The sequence below is a fragment of the Sus scrofa genome, chromosome 2 (genome assembly GCF_000003025.6).
Source record: "Sus scrofa isolate TJ Tabasco breed Duroc chromosome 2, Sscrofa11.1, whole genome shotgun sequence".
NCBI classification, from domain to species: domain Eukaryota; kingdom Metazoa; phylum Chordata; class Mammalia; order Artiodactyla; family Suidae; genus Sus; species Sus scrofa.
The window spans coordinates 10,625,279-10,643,984 of NC_010444.4; the positions used below are offsets into that span (position 1 = coordinate 10,625,279).

The following is an 18,706-nucleotide window of genomic DNA, read 5'->3' on the forward strand; positions in this document are numbered from 1 at the left end:
TCAACACGTATTTCCTCACTAAGCAGCAGGCTTAGGAAGGTTTCTAAGGCAACTGCAGGTGTATTTGACCTGAGGGGCGGGATGGGGCCAGTTCCTTACATCATCCGCAGACTGACTGACCTGGGCAGGTTGCCATGGTAACAGCTTCCCACGCTACCCTAGGTAGATGTGCGAAACTTACAAGAAACCAGAGGCCTTTACCACTCTCCTTACAGTATGATTTCAGGCTTGAAGTAGCTGGCAAGGAAGGGTTGGCTGGGCCTGGTGAGTAACTCGAGCCAGTGCCTTAGCTCCTGGAGGAGCCAGGAAACGGAAGCACCTGGCTCAGTCACAGTTCCTTGTTATGGTTCAGTAGTAGCAGTCATTTTGCTTGACTCAATCCTGAGCCTCCAGGGGTGTCAGGACTCACCTCTCATCATCAGACTGCCCCCTACAGGAGGCAAAATAATGAATACTTGTTCAGTGCTCAGGAGCTTGCAAAGCCCTCTCGGGGCCTTAGGTACACACACGCTCCCCAAGGTGGGATTATCATCAGAGTGCCCATTTTCCAGATCAGGAAACTGAGGTTAAGGGACTTGGTCAAAGCCACACAGTTAAAGAACTGAGGGCCAAAGTGCAAACCCAGGACATCTGTCCCCAGATTCTGTGCGTTTCTCCACTGCACCCAGCCGGGGAGAGCTGGCACTGACTGTTTAGGCAGCAGCGATGGGTGAGGGGCACAGCAGGCCGCCTCGGAACTGGTTACCTTACTCTGAGCGCCCTCATGCTTAGAAAATGCTGCACTGTGCTTTCAGTCTTTACTTGTTTTCGTTTTCTTTTTCTTTCTTTTTTTTTTTTTTTTTTTTCCTGAGTTTATCCTTGCATGGGATCTGGTATGAGTTGAAGCTATTTGTTGTTGAGCTGAACAATCCTGAGAAAGTTGCTCATTGAGCAAGAGCCATCCATACCTTGTTTCTCCCCCCTCTGTTGAGGACACATCTGGAGGGCTGCCCTGAGGTCCCCACTGTGATGTCTCTGCAGCCTCCCCTCGGGGGCCAGCGCTGCGCGTGAGAAAGGGCCCTGCCTCCGGCCTCCACCCACAGAGTGTAGTGTAGTCGCCTCTGGGCCACACTATCTTCCACTAGATCGTGTTCTCCCTGTTCGAGGTATGTGAGTTTGATTTCGTTAAGATAGGAAGTAGTGGAAAGAAGTTGAGGCCAAGAGATGCAAGCAGCAGGGGCCACTGGCTGGAGACTTCATGTCCCCTCACTGTGGTGTGCAGGATACCACCGCCCAGGGGCCGCACCTGCAAACCGCCCCCTCGGTTCTGGCTGGCACTGCTCCAGCTTTATCCATCCCCACACCGTGCTTCGTGACAGAAAGTGGGCTCCAGGACACCCCTGAAATGTCTGTCACCTCGACCCTCTCGTCCCTCTTGTCCCCCTCCGCCCCCTCCTCTGTGGAGTCTGTCCCCTCACCTGTGTCTCTCATGGAGGGGATGGGTGTTGATTTCAGGTGACAAACCACAGCCCACGCCGTGTTGGTCACAACTTTGAATTGGTTCCTGAAGTTTAAAGATGGGGAGATGGCACATGGGCTGGAGCTTGTGCTTTCAGGGGACACGGTGTCTGACTCACCTGCCTGGGCTTCTGTGGAGGCGAAAGCTGCAGGGGAGAGCAAAAAAAAAAAAAAAAAAAAAAAAGGAAAGAAAGAAAAGGAAAGAAAGCTTTTTTCCTGTGAGGAAAGCTGACACATTTTCCTCTTCTTAGTGAAGGGAACACAGATTCGCACCTGCTCGCCTCCCACCTCCTTCTCGGTCTGACTTTCGGTTGGTGGTGTCACCCCCGCAGAGGTGTTGTCTCTGTACCTGTGAACGAGGCGTTGCTGCCTCCCCGCCTTCGCAGCCTTCCCCACCCCGTCTCCCCACCCCCCAGAGATGCCCCCCTCCCCACTTCTTCCTCCAGACTCACTTGTATTCACTGTGATTTGCTGCGAAGTGTTCTGTTTTTTTAAAAGCAAACCGAGTTCCCTGGGAGTTAGCATCAGTCTGCACCCAAGGCTGTGTCTGGCACATAGACGGCAGTAAATATTTACTCGTCCCTCTGTCCCCATTTATCCCTCCTCCCTTTATCTGGGACCCTGCACAGTTCTTGGCATATAGTAACTGCTCATTAAATGTTTCTTTAGCGAAGCAGGAAGAAAGAGTGAAGGCTGAAAAAGCAGGAGAAGCCATGTCCTCATAGCCCTGTGTCCTGTGTGACAGCCTGGTTCTCTCCCTGCCTCCGTCTGTTTTTCTGCACGCATCACCCTGAGCAGTCTGGGTACCAGCCCTTGCTGGGTCCTGGGAATACAAAGGTGAACAAGAATTCTCCTTGCCTTTTAAAATTTTTTTGCCTGTGCCCTTGGCATGTGGAAGTTCCTGGGCCAGGGACTGAACCTGTACCACAGCAGTGACCCAGGCTGCTACAGTGACCATGCCAGATCCTTAACCTGCTGTGCCCCAGGGAACTTCCCAAATTCTCCTTGCCTTTGCAGGGCCTGCCTCACCTTAGCTCTTCTCTCCTGGTCCCCCAGACCCTGGGCAGACTCTGGGCACTGCCCAAGAATTACCCAGCATCCTCCTGGGCACCTGGAAGGGGAAGGGGGTCCAGGTCAGGGTCTGAGTGCCCAGGGGTGATGAAGTCCCTGGACTCCTCAGGCCTCCAGAAACGAAAGCCTACAGACTTGGTGCTTTAGCCTATGGACTGAATTGTTTCTTAGTCTTAGCTCCAGCGCACCCCCCACCACCTTGGCCCCTGGTTCTCTACTTGTGGCGTCCCAGGACATTGGGGCTGTCCTGAGAAGTGCTGGTTTGGATCTTTTTGCCACCATGGATGATCTGGTGGCAGAACGCTGATGGTGGCAGATGCTCAGACTTCAGGGCACCTGCTCTGTGGGTTTGGGTAGAATATTGTCTTGATCTTTTCCATTTTCAAATTATGGACCCAGTGAAATGCTTGCTGCTTTCAGCCTCAGGGGGACTCAGGATCAGGTGACATCTGTGGACTCCTGAAAGAAAGGCACGCTCACTTCCAGGGGTGGTGATGCAGCCATAAATCTCATAAGGTGAACCTGCCTGCTCCTCGGGCCTGTGATGTTGTCAGCGGGCCACGTCGAGGTGCCTCCACCTGGGAGGCAGGCGCTGGGGAGCACACAGATACTCAGTGGCTTTTCATGGCCTTGTGATCTCTGCGTCTCGGATGACCTTGTAACCGAACTGTCCCCTCGTCGCTCCCTCGTGTCGTTTGTGAATCAGAATACCGGACATGGGAAGGGACTTGGGCCTCCGGGAGTTTGACGCCAACGGTTTGTAGGACCTTGGGTGACAGAGCCGTTCACGGGACCTGGGGCGGTACCCTTCCTCTTTCTCTCTGCCCTTTGTTTCATTTCTGAAATAGGGGTAACGATGCCCTGGGCCCACTTTATATATTAGACTGATTATATAAATGAATGGGAGAGTATGCGAAGGCCTTTGATCTCAGAAGAAAGGAGCCGTGGGACCATCAGGGTTCCATTTTGTAAGGAAGGAAAATTGAGGGGGCCGCTTTTGGGTGTGGGACCCTGAACGCCCTATTCCAGAAGAAACGGGGATGTGTGGCTCTTAGACAAGCCTGCAGCGCCTCGTGGGGCAGGGTGAGAGGAGGCGACTGGCTGGCAGAGCCTGGTGGAAGGCGCAGCAGGCCAGGTCAGGGCTCCTTGGTCTCTTGTCGCCATAGGCAAGTTACACACCACTCTACCGTGATTTCGCCACCCATGAACGGGGCATGGTAGAGCTGAGAGGGATATTGAGTGAGGCTCCAGAAAAGGTGGAATTAGAAGAAAAGTTGCTGCAGCCCGCAGCCCGCAGCCTGCTATGGCTGATCTCACCCGAAAACATGCCATATGGCAAGAGGTTGGTTTCCAGGAGTATCAAGGGCATCGGAAGCTGCGGGCTGAACTTGCGAGGTCATTCTCACGGGGGCTGGCCTGTATGAAATGGAGGTGTTTCATACCTCAAGTTCTTGAGGCATCGCAACCATGTGTGGCCTGCTTTGAAGTCTGCAATGAGAGAGAATTGACACCAGGAGAAAGGCTTTTTATGACCCCGGGGCGGAGATGTCTTTCTTCTGGATTTCGGGGCAGCCGTCTTTCCCAGTCGGAGTGGCAGAGATGGTCATCACAGATGGGCGACAAACGCCAGGTGTAAGGCTCTGGCGCAAACCAGCACATCGCCCCATGGAACAGAATTCCCTTCCCCGGCGAGGGGCCTGATCCAGGGAGAGGGTGGTCTGATGAGGAGAGCTGTGTGTTTCCTTCCTTGCCCACCTTAGGGTGATTCCGGCAGCCTTGAAAGACTCAGGATTATCCACCCAGTGTTCTTAGCAGCGTGGTTTGCAGTAGCCAGGACGTGGACGCACCCTCAGTGTCCCTCAGCAGAGGAGAGGATAAAGAAGCCGTGGTACCTCGACACTATGGACTGTCACTCAGCCATAGAAAAGAAGGAATTAACGCCACTTGTAGTAACATGGATGGACCTAGAGGGTATCATGCTAAGCGAGGGAAACCAGAGAGAGAAAGACAAATACCCTATGATACTGCTTATATGTCAAATCTTAAAAAAAAAAAAGATGCAGATACACTTATATACACAGCAGAAATAGACCCACAGACATAAACCAACTTAGGGAGTTCCCCTTGTGGCTCAGCGGGTTAAGAACAGAGAGTCCCTGCAGAGGCAGGACAAGAATCGGGGGCTCAGTCCCTCTGTGCTCTTTCTCCTGAGTCTCCGCCGGGACCCCACAGGCACTTTCCTTCAGGTGCCCATTGCCCAGCCCGTGTAGACACAGCGACGGGGCACTCCAGGATTTAAATTCCAGATGTGCAGCCCCGTGACATCCAGCAAGCACCACCAAGTTAAGGCCCTACTGCAGCATTAGGACCGAGCAGCAGAACCTGAGGCTACAGTGGGGAGAGGACCCCTCCCAGGCTCTGCTGACCCCACGAGGAGGTCCCTACGTCCAGCAGGCCCACCACAACATCAGGCTTCGAGAAGGCCAGGAGAGCCACACTGCCCACAGGCCGAGTCAGGGAGGCCCAAGGGGCTGGGGCTGCCCCCCTCCCCCAACCCCCAAAGGCCTGATTCTCGTCCTGCCTCTGCAGGGACTCCCAGGACTCCTTGCCAGATCCCTTCCTCTCCTGGGGTCTTTGCTTCTCCTCTGTTAGATGAGGCTTCACCCACCTGAGTTCCCACAAAAAGCTGAGGGACGGGCAGGAAGCCCACAGATGCCAAACTGGCTTGACCGGGTAGCTTAGTAACAATGGAAAGGTCATTAAAAACTGAAATTCAGTCATTATGCCAGTCGAAGTAAGTCGGAGAGAGAAAGGCAAATGCTTTTTGATTTCGCTTCTGTGTGGGATCAAAAAACAAAAACAGAGGTAACAGAACAGTCACTGCAAATGGCAACATGGATGGAACTAGAGACTCTCATCCTGAGTGAAGTAAGTCAGAAAGAGAAAGACACATACCATATGATATCACTTATATCTGGAATCGAATATAAGGCACAAAGGAACCTTTCCACAGAAAAGAAACTCATGGACTTGGAGAACAGACTTGTGGTTGCCAAGGGGGAGGGGGAGGGAGTGGGGTGGACTGGGAGTCTGGGGTTAACAGATGCAAACTCTTGCCTTTGGAATGGATCAGCAATGAGATCCTGCTGTGTAGCCCTTCGAACTATATCTAGTCACTTAGGATGGAGCATGATGGAGGATAATGTGAGAAAAAGAATGTATATTTGTATGTGTGACTGGGTCACTTTGCTGTACAGTAGAATATTGACAGAACTCTGTAAACCAACCATAATGGAAAAAATAAAAATCATTTAAAATTTCAGAAAAGCAGTTCCCGTCGTGGTGCAGTGGAAGCAAATCCGACGAGGAACCATGAGGTTGCCAGTTTGATTCCTGGCCTGCTCAGTGGGTTAAGGATCTGGCGTTGCCACGCACTGTGGTGTAGGTTGCAGACGTGGCTCGGATCTTGGCGTTGCTGTGGCTGTGGTGTAGGCTGGGGGCTACAGCTCTGATTGGACCCCTAGCCTGGGAACCTCCATATGCTGTGAGTGCAGCCCTAAAAAAAAAAAAAAAGAAAAAAAATTTAAAAAAATCATAGATACTGAGGGCAAAGAGGTGATTGCCAGAGGCGGGGGTGGGGTCGGGGAGGAGAGAAATGGGTGAGGGAGACTGAGGGGTACAGACTTCCAGTTGCAAAATAAGTGAGTCGCGGGTATGAAATGTACAGTGTGGGGAGTATGGACAAGGCAGTACCGGCTTTGTGTGGTGACTTCCCGTAACCCTGGCGCTCAGTTTGAAAAGCATGGAAAAAAGTCACTCCATTGTGCAATAGGAACGAACAGTGTTGTCGGCCAATCGTAGTTCAAACCTACAAATAAACTCTTAGAAATCAGATCTGTGGTTGGGGGGTGGTGGAGCGACAGGCAGGGGGATCAGACGAAGGCAGTCAGGAGGTACAGACTTCCCGTCATAACGATAAATCAGCACTAGGGGTGATAAATGATGAATACATCACGATAAATATCACCGAGAACAACAATTTTTAAGATTTTACTTACAAAAATATAGTTTATAGGGAGTTCCCATGTGGCTCATCAGTAATGAACCCGATCAGGATCCATGAGGACACAGGTTTGATCCCTGGCCTTGCTTCGTGGATTAAGGATCCTGCATTGCCCTGAGCTGTGGTGTAGGTTGACGATGCGGCTCAGATCCTGAGTTGCTGTGGGCTGTGGTGTAGACCGGCAACTACAGCTCCAATTTGACCCCTAGCCTGGGAACTAAGGGTGTGGCCCTAAAAAGACAAAGTAAGAAATTACAAAAACAGCGTGGGTGTAATGAACACCACACTGTTATGTATATGAAAGTTGCCAAAGAGAGTAAATCCTAAGAGTTGTCACTGCACACACAAAACTTGTTTTCCTCCTTTAGTTGTGTGTCTAGAGGAGTTGATGGACAGTCACTAAACTTACCGTGATGATCACTTCATGATGCGTGTGAGTCTGCTCATTATGCCAGAGCTCCTTTGGGGGCTCAGCGGGTTAAGAACCTGACATGGTGTCCATGGGGATGTGAGTTTGGTCCCTGGGCTCGCTCAGTGGCTTAGGGATCCAGCGATTCCACAAGCTGTGGTGTTGGTTTCAGATGGGGCTCAGATCCGGTGTCACTGTGGCTGTGGTCTAGGCCCCAGCTGCAGCTCCGATTCGACCCTTAGCCCAAGAATTTCTAGGTGCCACAAGTGTGGCCATAAAAAAAAAAAAAAAAAAAAAAAAAAAAAAAAAAAAATGGAGTTCCCGTCTTGGCGCAGCAGAAACAAATCTGACTAGGAACCATGAGGTTGCGAGTTCAATCCCCGGCCTCGCTCAGTGGGTTAAGGATCCGGCGTTGCCACGCGCTGTGGTGTAGGTTGCAGACGTGGCTCGGATCTTGGCGTTGCTGTGGTGTGGTGTAGGCCGGCAGCTGTAGCTCCGATTTGACCCCTGGCCTGGGAACCTCCCTATGCCGAGGATGCAGCCCTAAAAAGCAAAAAGCAAAAAAAAATCATTATGCTCTATGCCTTAAACTTACACAGGGCTGTATGTCAGTTATAGCTCAATAAAACTAGAAGGAAGGGAAGGAAGAACGAAAGAACCCTGCAGACCCTGAAGTTCTGGCTTGGGAGGAGGACCCAGTTCTCTGGCTTCAAACAGGGACTCAGGGCGGTTCCCGCACACACGGCGAGAAGCCACCTGGACTGGCTGAGGCCCTGCTGCTTCCTGGCCTGGGGACCTCTGGCACTTCTCAGAGCCTCGTCCTCAAGGTTGGATAGAAGCAGTCCTGGCTGTGTAACATGGTTGGGAGGGTCTTGGTAACCTTGGCAAAGACTTAGGCAGTGCTTACTGTGTTCCAGGCACTGCTGTTTACCTGATGGAGAAGCTGAGGCATAAAGAGATCAGATAGCACAGCTAGTAAGTGACAGCACCAGGCTTCAAATCCAGGGAGCCTGGCTCCAGAGTCCATTCTCCTACCATCTAGGCCAGTGGTTCTCGAAGTGTGTTCCAGGAACCCCCTGGGGGGGTCTCCGTGACCCTTTCAGGCTGTCCATGAGGTCAGAACGATTTTCATAACCTAAGACATCATTTTCCTTTTTCCTCTTTCCTGAATGAGTGTGCAGGGGAGTTTTCAGAGGGTACACGGCATCCTTCTAAGAGCTAGTGTGTGTGTGTGTGTGTGCGCTTTCATATCTCTGTGTTTGAAACATCTCTCACTTCTAATTGTGACATATGTCATAGCTAAGGTCCATATAAATGAAAACTCTGTTCTTGGGGTGTCCTCCATAATGTCAGGAGTGGCAAGTCCTGGAGTTGCCGTTGTGGCTCAGTGGCTTAAGCACCTGACATCGTGTCTGTGAGGATGCGGGTTCAATCCCTGGCCTCTCTCGCTGGGTTAAGGATCCGGTGTTGCCTCAAGCTGCAGTGTAGGTCACAGATGCAGCTCTGATCCCTTGTTGTTGCGGCTGTAGTGTAGGCTCGTGGCTATGGCTCTAATTCGACCCCTAGCCTGGAAACCTCCATATGCTGCAGGTGCGGCCATTAAAAAAAAAAAAAAAAAAAAAAAAAAAGTGACACGTTCTTAGACTAAAAAGTGTGCCCTGGGCTCTTGAAGGAGGGAAGGGCCAAGTGCCAGGACCAGGTCTAATAGCCTGGCCAGGCGGGACCCTGAAGCGGGGGCCGGCCCAGGGGCACCTGCCTTTTCAGCCAGCATCCCCCAGGGTTCAGGTGTGCACTGACACTTGCAATTCCTTGTCTTGGAGGTTAGGGGTGACATTCAGCCCTCAGTAGGGAACAGAAAGTAGTGGTGGCCCTGTTTGGGACGCTCTTTATCAGTAGGGTAACCATAGAATTCGTGAAACTGGGACACTTTTGAGCCCAAAAGGGGGCACTTTTAACAGGTACACCAGGGACAGGAGGCCTTCCTGGCAAATGGGGTCACGTTGGCCCTGTTTATCAGTGTCTCCCTCGCCTTTCTGGTGACCCTGGAAGCTGCCTTCCCTTCCTGGTGCAGCCGAGGAAGTGGCCTGGGGGTCACCTTCGGCCTCAGCCGTCCCCCCGAGTGTCCCTTCCCACTAGCATGTCAAGCAAAGATAAAAACATGGAAACAGAGGCGCCTGTCAGCAGGAGGGAAGTGAGCCCTGGGTGTGTCAGTGCTTCCTCTTCTCCCTGGGGCTCCATCCTGGGCCTGGCTGTGCCCCGTGGGTCACACAGACATCAGCCTGTGTCCTTCTGGGCAGAGTGATGGGGCAAGACCGCTGAAACCAGCTCTTCTGTCAGAGCACACGTCCTACTCGGGTCCGTCCGGTTGTCGCAGGGGCCAATTAGGTGTCGATTTTTTGTTCTCTGATGAGGACGGCCCGTGACAGTCAGTTTTTGAGGCTCACGGGGAGGCCGGTCCTTGCAGACAGTGCTGAGGGAATCCCGAGGTGGCTGGTGCCCTAAACATACCAGGCAGGCGAGCGATGGGCTGGTGAGGTCTGAGCCGGCCAAGCCCCGGTGTGTGGAGGGTGGTGCATGAAGTATCAGGCTCAGACAGAAACAGCCCCCAGAGGGCATGCTGGCTCCGGGTTCGCAGGCAGCCTAGGGCCAAGTTTAGACTCATCCCTGGCTGTCTGCCTCCCCTCTCCCACCTTTCCCATCTGCTCCCTGGGGAGTTTCTTCCGGCACCACTGCCAGGAATCTGGGTTTTGCCTCTGGCTGCAAAGGGCCTTTGTGCATCCTGCTGTTCCAGGTTTGGGGTTGGGGGTAGCTTCTTGGTCTCCCCGGGACAGGGATGGGCAGGGGGCCGGAATGAGCCCCTCCCTGTGGAGTGGAAGCATCGCCGGAAAACTCCAGTCGGGCTTTGACAGATAATGACCGTGGGCTCGGGGGTCCCTTTCCCCCTGACCCCCCCCCCCTCCTCACTTCACAGTTGTTCTCTGTGTTCCCAGGAAAAGATGGAGACGCTGAAAGACAAGAGCCTGGAGGAGCTGGAGAAGATGCAGAATGACCCGGAGGCCATTGACCGGCTGGCCCAGGAGTCCCCTGAGGTAGAGGAAGGCTGTCATGGGGGCCAAAGATGGCAGATGGGACTGAGACCCTTCTTTTTTTTTGGCTTTTAGGGCCACACCCGCAGCATATGGAAGTTCCCAGGCTAGGGGTTGAATCAGAGCTGTAGCTGCCAGCCTACACCATAGCCGCAGCAACGTGGGATCCGAGCACTCTGCGACCTACCAGCTCATGGCAATCAGATGCAACCACTGAGTGAGGCAGGATGAACTGCGTCCATGGACACTAGACCGGTCGTAACCACTGAGCAAAAGGAACTCCGAGATTTTTTTATTTTTTTTTTTTTTTTTTTAGGCCACCTGTGCTTATGAGTTCCAGCTAGGGTCCAGTCAAGCTGAGCTGCTGGCTACCCAGAGCCATACCATACCGACTGCCACGTCTGTGACCTACACCACACTCACGGAAATGCTGGATCCTTAACCCACTGAGCGAGGCCAGGGCTCCAACCCACATCCTAACGGATATTAGTTGGGCTCATGATTGCTGAGCCACAGTGGGAACTTCTGGGACTGAGACAATTCTTAAGGGCGCTGGCTTTTTGGGAGTTCGGGTCAAGAGTATCCCCCTTTGCCGTGGCCTCCACTCAGGTTTGTACCCAGCCAGAGAAGCCTCTGGGGTCTCAGTCCAGTACCTGGGCCCTCTGGGAGTTCTGAGGGGGCAGTGCTGGCGAGTCAGGGCATCTGCAGGGACCTGCGTGCCCCGGCATCCCCCCACTGTTGTTCCAGCCTGGATTTGGAGGCAGTTTCTAAAAGCACCGGTACTGTTTTCAGCTGCCATTCCCCAGCCGGCCTGTCCGGCCCTGCCTCTCCAGGAAGGAGCCGTTCTGGGGCTGTGATGTCTGCTCATCTCCTGTCAAACCCCTTTCCTGTTGTATCAGGCACCCAACCATCTCAGCGCCCGATCACGGCCCTTGCAGGAATAAAACATCCTTCTGAATGTACAGAGCCGCACACTTTAGAAAGGGCTCTCCCTGCCCTCCCACCTTGACCCTGGCACTCCCCTCAGAGCTGGGCGCACCCACAGCCACGCCTTGTGCGGCTGCAGCCTGTGCTCAGCTCTGCAAGCCGCCACCTCCTGCCCCTGATGCTCGGGAGACACGGACACAAGTAATGCCAAGCGCACTGAGTGGCCTCTGGGATGTTCTGATCTTTGCTGATGAACGGGGATGGCCTGTCTCTTCTGTGAATTCCCAGTATCTGAAAGGGAAGACTTGCCACCACCTCCCTCTCCCCAAGGGGCAGGGCAGCCCCGGCATGGTCCCTCGCTCTTCCCTGGCTTGTGCTCGGGCTGTCCCCACTGCCCCTCTGCCTGCAGGAGCAGTCTTTGCTGGGGCCGGGGGCGTAGAGTATGGGGCAGGGTGTGGTGCATCCGAGCTTGTTCAGCCAGGACGTGCGCAAAGCTCATCTCGGTCAAGCGCCAAGGCCGGCTTCCATGGCTGGTGAGGCCGTGACCTGTGCCAGGGGCCTCCCTGAGCTGGCTCCGTGCCGGCCTTCACTTCCTCGCCTTCCACGTGTTAAGCACCAGGCGCTTCTTGAGTGCGCCCCGAGCGCGGTGTGCTGGGACCCCAAGACCTGCTCTCAAGCGCACGGAACTTTGTAGAAGCAGGTCGAATTGCATAATTACAGTGGACTTCCGAGCCGGGCGGGCTGACGGAAGCCATGGCGAAGCACAGACTCACAGGAAATGTAGGCAGAAGCTACCTCGTGGGCAAAAGGCAAGTTGAGTGTTGTGCCGTCTCATCTGACTAAACCCTTTGAATTCTCTGAGGGGAGGAACACTGATGGGATCCAGGGGAGATGAAGGAGGGAGAGCTCTGTAGGCTTTCGGAGCCCCTGGACTGGGTGTCTACCCCGGGCTCAAAAACCGTAATTGAGTCTCTGCAGGATTGGGAGAAGGGATGGGAGCCGATTGGGTTTGGGATGCAGACGCTGCTTGGAGACAAGAGTGGCGGGGGAGGCTTTCTCCACGTGGAAGAGTGTGAATGGTGGGGTCCAGGCGTGTGGGCGAGCCCGTCTGGGTGTCGATGTCTTACGATGGTAGTCAAGGGCTTCATGGTGAACCCCTAGTGGGGAAAGGTTTGGGGAGGCTCTGGGGAGCAGGAGCAGAAACAGGCGGGACCAGGTTTCGGGGACAGTAATATGTCCTAGGTTGACCGGCTCAGCCCCAGGGAAAAGGCAGGGAGGTGGAGAGGGGACCTGTCTGCTGAGGATCTGGGGATCCAGATCCTTACAGGGCAGCTGAGTAGAGGCTTCAGGCCCCCTGCTCTGTGTCAGCACATAAGGAAAGAAAAGCTTTCACAGCCGGTGAAAATGAGATTGAAACTGCACTGCAGGCGTCCCTGAGCCAGGGCGCTTGCTGGGTGCTCCCAAGGGGTTGTGGCAGCAAGCCGGCCGGCCCAGAAGTGGGGCAGACCTGAGAGGCCGCGGCCAGCCCCACGATTTCTGGAAGCTGTGGCATCGTTCTTTCCAGTCCGGAGCACAAAGAGCAGGCCCAGGCCTGCTCCAGAGCGCAGGCCCTGTGCCTGGTGGTCGGCAAGAGGGCAGGCCCCCCGAATCCCCCTCTTCCAGGAAGCCCATGGCCTTCCTGGGTCTGGTCGGGGATGAGCCAGTCAGGCTGGTTCGCCACATGCTGACCATGGTGGCGAAGCTGCCCAGTGGCTCCCGTGTGGAAGCCGGTCTTGCCAGGCTGTGTCCTGAGCCCTACAGTAGCTGCTGGTGCCACATGGTGCTGCTGGCGTGTTGTCCCCGCTCTTTCAGCGTGTGGGTCTGACTCTCCGCCCCCCTGTCACTGAAGAGGCCTCCCTGGCAGATGGAGGCTTCAGGTCAGAGCAGGTCTGGGACGGGTTCCCCAGGCTGCCATCTCGCTGGCTGGTGACAACAAAGGGCCTGGCCGAGGGGCAGAGCACCGCTCAGCTTGGGGACCTGCTTTCAGCTGGGTCCATCCAGGGGCATGTCCAGGCGCAAAGGATGGCATCAGGGCCTCGGGGCCGGGGGAGGGGGGGTCACCTGTGCTTCTGGGAGTCCTCTGCTGGCTATGGGGACCCTCAGCTCACCTGTGCAGCTTCTCTGCAGGACACACCTGTGGAAGAAGCAAGGACAGGTCTCTCAGGTGTCACAGTCTGGCCCTGGCTCTCTCACTCCTCAGACTGACTTTATTTGGGGCCCTCATTGTGTGTCGGCCTGCGGTCTGGCCTGGGCACCTCAGCGTAGGTCCCTTAACTCTGAATCCTGGCGACAGGTGATGGGATGTTGGGTCCCTTCCCTCCTAGAAAGCCTCTGACTCCTTCCGCCCGCTCCCAGGAGCTCTGCACAGCCTGGGCAGGTCTCTGCCCACTCGTCACGTGGCCCTTCGCTGCCCGTTTCCCCCATGTGTCCGTCTTGTAGGCTGTGGGGTTAAGGATTCGGCAAGGTATCTGGGTTGGAAGGCTTTGCTCCGGGTGTGAACTCGGGTCTGTCTGGGAACCGAGCATGGCCTGGTTCCCACTGTGAGCGACATGTCCCAGAAGCCCTTGGTCCAGCCCGCTGCCAGCTGAGTGGTGCTGGGGTGGGCCTGCCGGTCAAGTCTCTTGTGCTTTTAGGTCCAGGACCTGCAGCTGGAGCGCGAGATGGCACTGGCCACCAACCGGAGCCTGGCTGAGCGGAACCTGGAGTTCCAGGGGCCCCTGGAGATCAGCCGCTCCAACCTCTCGGACAAGTACCAGGAGCTCCGGAAGCTGGTGGAGCGCTGCCAGGAGCAGAAGGCGAAGCTGGGTAGGCGGCGGGCTGGGATGTATGCGGGGGTGCCCTCTGTTCACTCAGGTCCCGTCCCCGGGGGCGGGGGGGGGGCGCTGGGGGGAGCTGCTGGAATTGTGTGGAAGGACAGATTCCCTCTCCCTCCTCAGGACAGGAAGGGGCCAGCAGTTACTGAGGGTCACCATGTCCCCAGCCCTGGGCTAAGTGCTTTAACAGCCATCTAAGGGTAGGCACAGCATCACTCTCGTGTCAGCAATGAGAGGAGCGAGGCTCAGAAAGGTGCAGGAACTTGGCCTGGGCGCCTCGGCTGCACAGAGGCAGGGCTGGGCTTTGAATCCAGAGAACCCACACCCCGCGCTGCTGCTGGCCACTTGGCCAGCGCGTCGTGGACCTGGTCCAGGCTCTCTGTGTCCCAGCCTGCCATCTGCGAAGGTGAGGGGCTGCCCTGGTCTTGCAGGTAGAGGACTTGACACTCAGGCAGCGGCAGTAACTCCTGGAGGGCAGAACAGGATCAGGGAGGATGGGGGGGGGGGGCCTCGAGGCCTTTTTCCTCCCAGGCTGGCAAGGCAAGGCGGGAAGCCAGCGGCTGGGCTGGGCTGGGCTCGGGCGAACTCCTCTCTGCTCAGGAAGGTGACCTCAGGGGACAGAAAGGGACTCTGCCGCAGACCCCAAGCACGCAGGACCCTCTGAGAGCCTCGTGAAAACCTCAGCCTCTGACACCAGATTGAGAGACACTTTGGAAATGTCACCCTTTCTGCCCTCCCTTCCAGAGAAATTTTCTTCAGCACTGCAGCTAGGGACCTTGTTGGACCTCCTGCAGATCGAAGGCATGAAGATCGAAGAGGAGTCTGAGGTGAGATGGCCACTGACACCCCCCTTCCTTGAGACTCGGCCCCTGGAGCTGGGACCCTGGTCCTGAGTACAGATGTCTGCGGGGCGGGGAGTAGGGCTCTGGCAGGTGGCGAAGGCGAATGACGCCTCGGCCGCAGTCCCAGTGGAGGCTTTTTTTTTTTTTTTTAATGATTTTTATTTTTTCAATTATAGTTGGCTTACAGTGTTCTGTCGATTTTCTCATGTACCACAAAGTGACCCCGTCACACACATAGACATTCTTTTTCTCACGTTATCCCCAACAGAGGCTTTTGGATGCAGAGAACAGTCACCCCGTGTGGCTGGCTGAAGCAGACATGGCCGACGAGGGCACGGCCACGGGGCAGCTGGCAGGCCTGGATGGGCAGTGGTGCAGCAGGGGCCCTCGAGGACTGAACCAGGCCCCCCGCCCCTCCCCTCTGCCAGGCTGCCCGGTCTCTCCCTTCCACTTCCCTCTGTTCATTCTCTGTGGGCAGACTGGCTCTCTCCACATGTCTGTGCTCTGGGTGGAAGATGCTGCCAGGTCTTACAGCCCCTGGGCTGGGGAGCCAGTGTTCATTCAGTTATTCAGCACATCCGTGCAGTAGCTGCTATGAGCTTGGCACGATGCTGAGGTCAGGACACTAGTGGCCATGACAGGTGACCCCGCCCTGTGGGAGCTATATCCTTGTGAGGGAGGCAGAATAAATAAACACGGCCTTGTTACTGCTGTGGCTTGGGTTCAGTCCCTGGCCTGGGAACTTCCACATGCCACGGGTATGGCCAAAAAAAAGAAGGAAAAAAAAAAAAAATTGGAGTTCTTGCTGAGGTGCAATGGGATAAAGATCCGACTGCAGTGGCTTGGATCACTTCAGAGGATCGGGTCCAATCCCCAGCCTGGCACAGTGGCCCAAGGATCCAGTGTTGCCACAGCTGTGGTGTAGGTTGCAGAGCTGTGGCTCCGATTCGCTCCCTGGCCTGGGAACTTCCATATGCTTTGAGTGCAGCCAAAAGCAAAGAAACAAAAACACATCAGCAGTGATGAGGGCCGTAGAGAGAAATTCCTGCCACGGGGGGCCACGAAGGCAGGCAGTTCCTGAGCCTGACGGGGTGCAAGGGCCACAGCTGACCTCTGACCCGGGGGTATTCAGGTGACCTGGATCCCGGCAGACCCCTGTTGCCACTGCGGCCTCTGTCTTCCAGGCCATGGCTGAGAAGTTCCTGGAGGGCGAGGTGCCCTTGGAGACGTTTCTGGAGACCTTCTCCTCCATGAGGATGCTGTCCCACCTGCGCCGGGTTCGCGTGGAGAAGCTCCAGGATATAATGAGGAAACCCAGGGCGTCCCTGGAGCCGGCTGGCGACGCCCCTCCTCCCCGCCCACCTCCCCCACCTCGTCCCAGCCCCCAGGCGACACCCCCTGTGGCTGAAGATCGGCAGCCACCACCACCGCTCCCACCGCCGCCCCAGCCATCAGTGGTCCCTCCCTACCCTCTGCCCTACAGCCCCTCTCCGGGCATGTCCGTGGGCCCCACCGCCCACGGAGCGCTCCAGCCGGCCCCCTTCCCCGTGGTCTCCCAACCCTCCTTTTCCTACAGTGGGCCTCTGGGGCCCCCGTACCCGTCAGCCCAGCCGGGACCCAGGGCTTCCGCGGGCTACTCCTGGTCCCCGCAGAGGAGCACGCCACCTCGGCCGGGCTACCCCGTGGCCCCCACTGGTGCCTCTGGCCCTGGGTACCCCGTGGTGGGGGGCCGGGCCCCCAGTCCTGGTTATCCTCAACAGCCCCCCTACCTCTCGCCAGGAGGAAAACCGCCATACCCAACGCAGCCCCAGCCCCCGGGCTTCGCAGGCCAGCCTCAGCCTCCCTACCCCCCTGGGCCCGCCCCTCCCTATGGGTTTCCACCGCCTCAGGGACCCACCTGGCCGGGCTATTAGACACGGTCTTGGCCCTTGGCCTGTCCCTACGTCCACCTGTACCACAACCTCCGGCCCACCTCCTGCTGAGATTCGAGGTTAAATTGGAAGTGGAGTTGGCTCCCCGTGGACTTGTGTCCCCCTCGGGGGACTGGGGGGACCTGGCTGGGAGTGCACACGCTGGGAAAGGCACCGGGCAGGGCGGTGTGGCCAGCTGGGCCGCACCCGATGGTCCCAGCGCTTGCCGGCCTCCCCGGGGAAGGGAGCGCCTGGTTTCAGTGACTGGCTTCGGCTTTTCTGGTGCTCGCCAGGCGGGGTAGCCATTCCTCTCCGTGGGTGCCTGGTGAAGGAGCGGATGCGTGCGTTTGTGGACAGCTCCTTGTGGCTGTACTCCCTCGAGGACATCTGAACAGAAGGCGGAGTTATCCTGGGGATGGGCTGCCCGGGTCTCTGGCCCCGCCCAGCCCCTCCCTCTCTGGGATCTGGCACTTTCCACGTGGTCCCCACTCTACGGGGAGGGATGTATTAGGTTTTTCTGTCTCTCTGGTCCATTCAAAGATGGCCTGCTCCACACTCCATGGCAGGGTTGGATCAGGGGGAAGAGCAGAATTAGGAAAAACACGTACATTTACCGATTTTTAAGTGACCTAAAAGCCATAATTGAACTCTGATAGACTGACGTCAGGTAAGCTTGTCCTGTTGGAATGACGGCAGCAGAGCCAGCTTGGCGAGCAGACTGGGGACCGTGCAGGTGGACCCCAGATCTTGCTCGCCTGGCTGGAGAATCCGGGGGCTGCCTGGACCCTCCGGCTCGAGGTGAGGGAGCAGCCCTGGCCCCGCAGACTGTGGTCACATCAGGGGCTCCTTTAGGAGCGGAGGGCTGCACCACCTCCCTGACCTCTTGTCTGGGGCCCTCCGCTTCTGGTTGACTTCTGAGGCCCACCCCATCCGTCCACTCCTTTAGTGCCTTGAATCTCATCCACAGCAGCCCTCTCCCTTCATCCCCTGCCTCTGACTCCTAGATGTAACTCTCCCCCAGTCCCCAGAGCCCTCCTAAGACAGACATCAAAAGATACCCTACCGTGGTGCTTTCCAAAACACCATCACCATGGCAGAGTCTGTTTCTTTGCATCTCTCTTGTCTTCGGAATGTATAGGACAGGGATCGTGACTCTGTGCCACATGCAGCCCCCAGCACATGGGGGTTTTCAGCACCTTCAGTGATAAAAAACGACAATAGACCAAAGCAGGGCGTGATGAACAAAGCATCAACTTGGTTGTCCCAGGTGTGAACCAGGTCTCAAGGGCAGACTCTGGAGCTGCTATTGGTTAGGAAGTCATATGTGCCTTGAAATGTCCACTACTCGAGTACCCAGCATCTGGGTGTCGGGGGCCAACGAGGAAACTCGACCTTCTGGTGCCTGCCCCCCTCCCCGGCCTGTGTGCCATCAGTGGGAGCGTGCGACGCGAAGCTCGACTAGCCCTGACCAGTTGTGCTTGCTTCACATAAGTTATTTATACAGAGAAATCACTAATGGACTCTACTGGTTTGAGTGCTTCTGAACTGGATGAACTATCGCTAGTGTGTTTGTATAATTAATTGCCATAATAAACTTGAGTTACAAGCAGTGTTGCGGCCCTGGTGAATGTGAGAACTGATGATGTGGCTGCCTGAGGGGTGGGGTGGGGCATCGATCTTTTTCAACTGAAAGAAAAAAACACAAGAGTTGTGGATTTCAGGGGGTTTTTTGTTTTTGTTTGTTTTTGTTTTTGTTTTTTGTTTTTTTGTCTTTTTGCCTTTTTCTAGGGCTGCTCCTGCTGCATATAGAGGTTCCCAGGCTAGGGATCTAATTGGAGCCTGTAGCCACCGGCCTACGGCAGAGCCACAGCAACATGGGATCCGAGCCATGTCTGCAACCTACACCACAGCTCACGGCAATGCCGGATCCTTAACCCACTGAGCAAGGCCAGGGATTGAACCAGCAACCTCATGGTTCCTAGTTGGATTCGTTAACCACTGAACCACCACGGGAACTCCTGTTTGTTTTTGTTTTAATGGCTGCACCTG

General features: G+C 55.8%; 1 protein-coding gene across 4 annotated transcripts in view; it reads left to right on the forward strand.

The window, feature by feature from the left end:
- VPS37C (VPS37C, ESCRT-I subunit) overlaps window positions 1–18,267 on the forward strand; it is a 29,348-nt gene extending 11,081 nt beyond the window's left edge. For 2 of the 4 annotated variants that reach the window (XM_021082959.1, XM_021082958.1), the window contains exons 2-5: window positions 10,031–10,129; window positions 13,726–13,897; window positions 14,650–14,732; window positions 15,932–18,267. In XM_021082959.1, coding sequence (XP_020938618.1) covers window positions 10,037–10,129; window positions 13,726–13,897; window positions 14,650–14,732; window positions 15,932–16,660 — 1,077 coding nt within the window. In that variant the 5' untranslated portion in view covers window positions 10,031–10,036 and the 3' untranslated portion in view covers window positions 16,661–18,267. Of the gene's footprint in view, window positions 1–7,652; window positions 7,868–7,957; window positions 8,016–10,030; window positions 10,130–13,725; window positions 13,898–14,649; window positions 14,733–15,931 lie in introns of those variants that run through there. The other 2 variants (XM_021082960.1, XM_021082961.1) reach the window with 2 other exon arrangements.